This window comes from Sparassis crispa (assembly GCF_003851025.1).
Source record: "Sparassis crispa DNA, contig_000006F, whole genome shotgun sequence".
In the NCBI taxonomy this organism is placed as follows: Eukaryota; Fungi; Basidiomycota; class Agaricomycetes; order Polyporales; family Sparassidaceae; genus Sparassis; species Sparassis crispa.
In genome coordinates, this window is record NW_020939753.1 from 1,547,787 (window position 1) to 1,556,432 (window position 8,646).

The 8,646-nt window shown below is 51.7% G+C and overlaps 1 protein-coding gene across 1 annotated transcript; it reads left to right on the forward strand.

Moving 5' to 3' along the window:
• Nucleotides 1-1,634: 1,634 nt before the first annotated feature.
• Nucleotides 1,635-2,673, forward strand: SCP_0705450 (hypothetical protein; the record flags this gene model as incomplete). The annotated part of the gene is made up of 4 exons (XM_027760470.1): nucleotides 1,635-1,788; nucleotides 1,840-2,047; nucleotides 2,444-2,603; nucleotides 2,668-2,673. The coding sequence occupies 4 exons, from the start codon at nucleotides 1,635-1,637 to the stop codon at nucleotides 2,671-2,673; spliced, it is 528 nt and encodes a 175-aa protein (XP_027616271.1).
• Between the last annotated feature and the right edge of the window lie 5,973 nt (nucleotides 2,674-8,646).

Sequence of the window (8,646 nt, forward strand, 5' to 3'; positions counted from 1 at the left end):
ATCATAAGAAGAGTCGCAAAATATATTTACATGACTCACCTCGGGTTGTTTTCTCCAGTCTGTTTGACGTTAGTCAGCATTGGGTCAAGAGTGTAGCTAGACCGTATTCATTAAAGATAGAATAAGAATATCACAACGAGGGAGAAGGGATATATTCGCAAGTGTAGGTGATACATGCACAATCTCCCGCAGAATCACATCAATGACCACGAAATTGCTGTGAGTCCTTGCAAAGTTAGAGTCGAAGACGGGTGATCATAAAACAGGACACGCACATTTTTCTTCCGTGTCCCAACAGCAGATACCCACCCTCTGCGACACACCCGAAACAAGAATAATAATGTTGCAAGATACTCCCGCCAAGGCGCTGCGTTGCGTATTAGCGATTCCTCCGTCAGCGGCGTTGGCGAGCAGGAGGCCCCTAGTCAGCCATAAACGAGAAAATTGAACTACGCACCTTCCCCCAGGCTAGTACTCACCTGGGACCACCCTGGGCACATACAACGGCCCTGCCGTGGACATGAGGCGGATGAGTCTCGGAGGTGGCACGTCACGTCGGCGCGTGATCGTGACAGACGCGAGACGCGAGACGCCACGGCTACTCCGAGTCGCCAACGTGCTGCACTCGCCATCCGCGTGCAACGACCCTGCAGAGATTTCAAGTTACAGTGTCCAACGTCCTCTCTATCAAATCACCCTGAAGTCCGCAAATAACTACCGATGGTCAGATGTCCCTGGGTCAACTCCGAGGCCAAAAGGTATGCACGATAATGCTCCTACTCAGGCTATATTGCTCTAACACAGCACCTCGCGGCGCCTCGTGCGACATCACCCCTACCCACTCAAGGTGTTAGCCGGATCATCCGCTGGAGGAGGCGTAGATTCTCCAATTTTCCGCTCGCGTCTCACTGCGAATCGACCTCTGGCCAGAGCCCCGACGCTGACTATGGCTATGACGACACATCCCAGATATCCCCCCTCAGCGAATCCATTTGCGGCGACAGCGACGACAGCGATGACCTCGACTTCCCACTTCTGCAGCTACATACTCGCCGCCGCCGCCATCTCGCTCTGCGAGCTTGCGCCCAAGCGCGAGCCCAAACGCCCCGTCTCCCTGCGTCTTTGATATCGGTGCCTCGTACCTCATTGTAAAGTTGTCCCTCATAAAGCGTAGGTATTTGAAGGCTTTCCAAGAGCAGCGTTGCGATGATGCGCGAAGAGATCTTCCGTGCTATCTCTCGTTCGCTGAGGATACTTTGATCTTTGTACGTCGTCGCTGTACCTCCTTGTAGTTTCTACGCCAACTTCGGACGCTCACAGCCCACTAACGTCGGGCATCGTTTCGTCTCCCTCCTCCCGCTGGTGCGTACCTTACCTTGCCCGCATAATGAATGCTGAGCCTTCGATGAGTAGGAAATCCGAACTGTAAAGCCTGGCTGTGTCAACTCTGGTATCGCCGACACGGAGACGGGAGAGAAGGTCTGGGAGTACTATAGGGCATGACAAAAATGTGACTACCACATGTTCAAGAAACCTCGGTATTTGTACGTCATCCCTACTTTCTTTGGCTGTACGTTGATATCGGTACTGATATAGGTGCATGGTATAGTGTTTGGTTTTGTCGCCTTCTGGCGATGGCATGCATCTCGACGTACACGTCCCATCCCGAGCTAGTACGCATTGACATCCCTGCGATCGAGCTGGAGGAAGGTCCGCGAACAGTCAGGGGTCGCGCCGATACAAACTGTGGCAAGACGGATGAAAGCGATAGGTGGCACGACAAACAACGTGAGATCTTCGTGTGCTCTGTACGATAATTCGACGCTCATGGTTTCCAAGGTCACGCTCCACATCACGGTGCTCTAGCGCATACTCCGCGCGAGCTGTTATATAGTACCAATACCGGCCAAGCGTTTCACCGTTCGGACACTTGGGATCCGTCCGTATCTGAAGTCCACTCAATTCGAGTCAAGCTGTTCGACCCGAAGGTGCCGTTACGATTTCTCTGCCAGAACTTGACAGGTGACGGCTCCCCTACTGAGTACCAGTAGTATCATCCATTGCCGGGCGTATCTCTGCCTTCAGCGTCCGTCCCATCTTCTCTTGTGTGATTCGGCGCCTTCCGCGGCCAAAGTTCTCTCAGCCTCCTCTTCCATAGCCCCCACTGCTTCTTGCTTTCTCGGCTGTCCTGCTGTCCTTCTACCCACTGCTTTTCCTCGTTTGTGTGCTCCTTTTTTCATTTTTTGTCACTCTGTGCATCTCGGTTTTCGCGTGGTCTGCTGCCTTTGGGTCTTCCTTTTCGCTTCGTTCACAAAACGCTACTCCTCGTCCGCCTTCTATTTCTCCTCATCCGAGTGACGCGTCTCTTCCTCAATACGGTGGCGCTCTGCTTTTGCGCCCCGTGATGCCTCGCCGCACGTTTCTCTCGTCTTCTGCTTCTCAGCGCGCCATCGAGCCTCCTCCACGCGCTGGCGCTCTTCGTCTGCGCGTTCTATATTCACCACGCGCTCTGCCCCAATTGTCGTGCCTCGTCCCCGTGGCATCACTCGTCTCAGCCTGGCATTTCTCGCACTCGCCCTGCTAGTGGCGGCGATGCTCCTCTCGTACGCATTCGTCTAACTTGTGCGTAATGTTATCTCTTAAACTGGCTCTCCTGGACAATCAAAGCTGTGAAGGAGACATACCGCAGCCACGAGCTGCCCTCACATGTCAGATCGAAGGCCAATGGGAGAACGGCAGGAATCCCCCGTTCTCATGGCAAAGGTATGATGTGGTTTGCGGACTCACAGAGGGCCGCTGACCTAGGTACTGGGTGCGAGGAGGTCGTCTCCGTAGTGAGGTGGACCTGAGCGGGAGTTCTCGGACAATGTATTGTGTCGCCAGTATTACAGGAAGCTTTGGTTCAATTCACTAAACCGCGTTGTGCTTGGGGGATGCAGAATAGGGTGAACGGCCGGTGTGCAAGTAGCATCTAATGTGTAAGAGATCGCACGTTCTGAAGAATTACTGGGGCGAACGCGACCATGAACCCGCTGCCATGTGAGCTGAGTCGGATATTGACCACGCAGGCATGCAGGTGACTGATTTCATTTGAAGCCCTGACCGTATTCTGAAGCTCGGTGTAGTTCAACAGGGATGTGACGAGGCACGAGATACATAACCATCTGTACGCGCAATAACTTAACGGATAAGTCGTAACCCTCACCGCCAGTATATCACGCGTGATCTTACGTCGTCGAAGTATATCGTAGGCCGACGTTGCTCACCCGATGAAAATGGCAGACAAAAGAACGTTTTGTCGAAACTAGGTTCCCAGCACAGGATACACGATGAGCATGCATGGGAGGTCGATGAACGAAACTCATGTCAAATCTTCACCTAATCTGTGAACCAGACGGGTGAGCGTTGCACAGAGAACGGCCAGAATTCAGATCAGAGAATAGGATCTGTGCGACATACTGCGCAACTCCCGAACACCGACATGTAACCGGCGAATCGAATGATTCACTGAATTAGGGAAAAGGTCATGCTGACCGGAGGGCCCAGGACAATGAGTCGTGATAGATATGCGCCCCAGACTTCTAAGACCGGGACATACTCAGAGACGTCGTGCGCGGGTGTCGAGAGAACTCGTGGAAAAGACGTGCCGAGCAAGCTTAGATGAGCATTTGTATGCGTGAGACGAGCACTTGCAAATAATTAGAGTCATATGTCGCGGCCGGAGGGGGAACTAGCAGATCAAGATCGCCTCTGTGACATCACAGGTGAACGCGCTACGAGCGCTTATTCGGGGTTGTGTATCGACTCCGTCTTGCTATCCTAGCAGTCATCACACCGACGCAGGTGACCGTCCTGCCCCCCACGCCATTCTCCGCCCCCTGCGACTGCATTCGGAGACACACCCGGATCTAGTGGTTCTGTCTCACCGTGTCGCGTTATGATGTACTTTCGTTGGCGTGCGGGAGGTGACGATCCGAGAGATCTTCCGTGCTATGGTCTGTGGATGCCTTGATCTTCGTACGTTGTCGCTATACCTCCTTCTAGTTTCTATGCCAACTTCGGATGCTCACAGCTCACTGAAGTCCGGTATCATTTTATCTGTATCCTCCCGCTGGTACGCACCTTGACCCTACCTGTCACAATGACCGCTGAGTGCCCAATAAAGCAGCAAACCACCAGAGCTTCAAGACTGGTTGTGTTAATGCCAGTAACGCCACCGACACGGAAGAGAACTTCTGGTGGCGCGACGAGTCAAAACTCATTGCGACGGGCCGCATAATGCATCGCGCCTTTTCTCAAATTCCGCTTCTCCCGAGGTGCTCAAATTTTGACGACTAGCGTTTGTGCGTTTTCAACGATCCTTTCATTTTCCGGCCCAGGCGTGCTGGCTAACGTGCCCTGATTCCTCTTTCAATCTCGTCGTGCGCCTCGCTGATCACACGCTCCCTTTAGGGTGTACTGAATAGCAATTCGACATCGAATATGCTCGCTATGTCATCGCCGATCTCTTCAATGGCATGCTCGCCATGCGAAGCCTGACTGGCGATCACAATCGAGAAACTCAACGTCCTAACACTCCGAGTCCTCCTGATCATGTTCGCAAGTTATCAGATCTCCGACCTGTCCAGCACCTGTCCGTGGTTGTACCGACATACGACACCTCGGCGCTCCTCGAAACAACACTCCTACGCACCGAAAGTTCTCGTCGGTCATCTCAAAGTCAATTCATCTTCCCAAGACTATCTCATCGGATGGGGATCTTTATGTGTCTGTGTATTGCTTACTCGACTGCGTGTTATATCCCAGGGCAAGTAGCACAAAGTGCCGTTCCCCGCATTGGTGCGGGTACCCGTCGCGCCGAGCTGCGTGCTGCCGAGGTGTGTACTGTGATCAAATATTGTCTTCAGGGATGATCGTTCGAGCTCGCGAGGTGAGTCATTCGCAGCGATAAAGACCCGTAATATTTTTGATCTCACATTCGAGACTGCACAGGACATATCGTGTCGCAGGATCAGCACGTTGTTTCGCCGCATGCCCCGTCAAGCGGACTCGTTGTGAGTCCTTTTTTTCTCGCATCATCGGCTCAATATTGACTTCCCTCGTCGTTAGGATTTCTGCGCGATCATGGCAGTCTAGCGCGAATTCTTAGATCGCTCGGGATTTGGCACTCGGCGTCTTCTCTCCACATCGCCTGCACACCCTTCCCCATCAGCGCACACAGGTGCGACTGGGCTCCCACTCAAACACCGCCTCATTGTTATCGACACAATTTCTCAGGACTTGTAGGCGGAGACAGCACACAAATGTTCGGATGGTGTCCCGCAGTCCAAGACCTTCTCCAAGCGGCGAGCTCGTCGTGGATAACACTCTGGTATGCCGTGTGCACTGCGCTGATTCATCCTTGGCATTTGTGAACGGCTAGGTCCTATACATATTCTGCAAAAATTTGGAGATTTGAGTTGTGTGCCCTCCCCGCATTGTTCACCAAGGGATTGTCTGCAGGTGTGCTGTTGGCAGGGATGTGATACTGTCAGGATACCCGACCGATTTCGTGGGTTTCTGTATGTGTAAATTCAATGCAATCAGAACTTCAGACCTACGAACTACGTGCACGGTCGGTATCTAAGTACGAACTGTACACAATCCGGTACGCGCAGAAGCCCACACGTCTTTCGCGATTCGCGAGACACTTCTAAGTCTGTAAACTTACAACGGAAGGACAACAATATTGAGAATAGAGTGGTAAAAATCATATGTATCTCCGGTACGTCGACCTGTTTCCGACCCAGAAACTTGAGTACATATAGCCTGACAAAGAATGATGTCCTGCATAGAAGAACTCGCACCGTCTGAACGTTCTAACTCCCGAGCTACGAACCTGTCCTCCCCGTAATGGTGCAGCCTGCCAGCTGCGCTCGCAGAACCAGAGTGCCTCCGCCATCCTACCATTTCTCCTGTCTCATCTGCTCAGAGCTTGATCGTTGCTCGTCATCCCTAGCCATGGAAAGCACTCCAGATGAGTGTTCATCTTCAACCTGCCGCTCCGCAGTCTTCAATAGGTGGGTGAATCACCCTGCTACCCCGAGGGGTCGAAGTGCAGCACAACATGAACACCCCGCCTACGCAAGGCATCGAAGCAGTCCGAAATGCATCGCTTCTCTTCTTCGGTAAAGTTTTTGGCGTCCTTAACCCTGAGCTCAAACTTCTGCAGTGTGAGAAACTGCTGCTCGTCCAGAATACGGGCCGCACTCTCCCACTTGCACTCTACTCTTCTTGGAAACATTGATATCCAGAGTTTGTGGAGGTGGCAATTTGGTGAAATGATGCCCAGGATCTCTGCCAACGATGTTCGTTGCACAGTTCCCAAACCAAGGGTATGAAGTGCAGTGCAATTATCTATGTTCAAGTCCTTCACTGTGGGTGATATCATGTCTCAGCATACCACTGTGATGTAGTGCCAGTGTAATACGTACAATCAGTCACAGTAAGGTCATACAAGTATAAACCCTGCAGCCAAGCTCCAACATGCTCGAGAAAGTTTCTCAAATGAGATGGAGATGCATGATATATATCTGTAGTCAGCAACTGCAGACTCTGGATGGATGCTGACATCAATACCATCCACCTGAGAAGTGCTGAATGTAGCACTGGTGATCGATCAAATTCAAGTTTAGTGAGTGCAGGAAATTGTAATGGTGTGATAACAATTGGGAAAGCCTGGCATGTCTTCACTGATATCAAAATCGTGATTAGGATCTGCAGCCGAGGTAGTGCACAGATGAGGCATTGAAATTGGTGAAAATTGCGGAACTTGGAGTTGCATAAAGTCAGCTTGGTAACATGTCCAAACTGTCCAAAACCAAGTGACAGTGTGTCTGGATGCATAACAACTGCATCCCATTCAAGTACATTGAGATACAACTCTTGAATTGTTGAGAATACTTTTCCAAGAACAAGGGGTAGCCGATGCACCCATTTGGGCGTTGGCATACCATCCAGGCACACCAGTTCGCACACCGATTGCAAACTGGCTGCCACATGTGGGATCCTTGATGCTTGTACAAGAGCTTCAAAGCATTTGCTGGATTGCAGAGCCAGTGTAGAGCCATAAAGATGATACCGGCTAGCTGGGAACCACCCGTGACAAACAAGGGCACACCTGTACAGTGCCCTCTGTTTGGTGATATAAAAATCTGGGCCGCCACCCACAAAGTCGATTATGCGATCTGTCAGCTCGGGAGGTAGCCTTGATGTCTCTGTGTACTGTAAATGAGAATGTTGAACAGACAATGGTCAATGGTCAATGTTCAGATCAGAGAGTAGGATCTGGGTAATGTACCAGTACACATTCCCAGATTGCAGCCTCCCACCATGGAAGATGGTTCTGTTGGTCATAGAAAGGATCTGACTGTGCCAAAACTAGAGGGTGTAATATAACGAATCGTGTTGGTGATGCGCTTCAAGAGTTTAAGAGTAGGGACTTACAGGGTGAGGCGAATCTGGGCAGGGCGGGTTCAGACAGGGAGGAACTCATCGGGTTGAATTCGGGATATCCAAATTCATACGAGGGAAGTCTGGAAAAGGGGAGCTCGGACCAGGCGAGTTCCAGAGAGGCGAGTTCGGATGAAGTGAGTTCGGGCGAGGTGAGTTCGGGCAAGCTAAGTTCAGACAAGGAGGAGTTCATTGTGTTGAGCAAGCGGGGTTGGACAAGGAAGAATTCAAGGAGTGGAGGACAGGGGATTGGACCGTTGGACGACGAGGAACTCAAGAAAAGGTAGGATACTGACTCTCACACCCCGAACATGCATAAGAACTTGATGCGTTCATTAAAACAGGCACGTGGGTTATCATGTTTAGCAAATCTGAACAAATCAGTGGTCCATCACGATAAACAGCATATAGACGCACGCATATCTGTATAGATTTTAAACAGGCCGTGCGCGCTCTGTCGACCTGTCATGAGAACGCGGACCACTGCAGAGTCCATGCACAGGATACGCTATCACGAACGGTTCCCGAGTCGAGCTCCTTATCAGCCTGCCCTACACCGCAAGGCTGTTCGCGATTGTGGAACAACACCAATGGACACTGCAACACACTTACTCGGAGATGGACCTGTGAGATATTGGCTATTACTGAGTGGCACTGGATCGATTGCGCACCGGCGAGGGCGCCTAGGTGAGACCGGTGCTCCGGAAATTAACTGAGTGGTACTCCTAGAGTTCGACGCTGTATCTAATATTAGGTGCGACCGTGCGTGAGTGCTCTGAACAACGAAGGGCTGCAAGCAGCATTCATCGCGAATCTGGCGTCAGTGAGGGGAACATGAACCGAGAAACATGCGGTGGAAATTCAGTGCACACTGTCGACCTCGCCTTCGCTTCACGACGAACCTCTGTTGAGACCCCGGGACCTGCAAGGTGCACACGAGAGGACTGAGCGGAAGCGACGTCCTCGTGCTTTGCACGAGAACGTGCAGGGGATGTGCGTGCCGTCGATATTCGGAGGACAAAGTCGAGGGAGGTGCGCTTTGAGATGACAGTCCGGGGAGCTCACATTGTGCACTGAAATGACGAGAAATCTACGGCATGTCGAGTAATTCCATTTTCTGGGAAATCGGGGGAGCCGTGAGATGTTAAGGGGGAG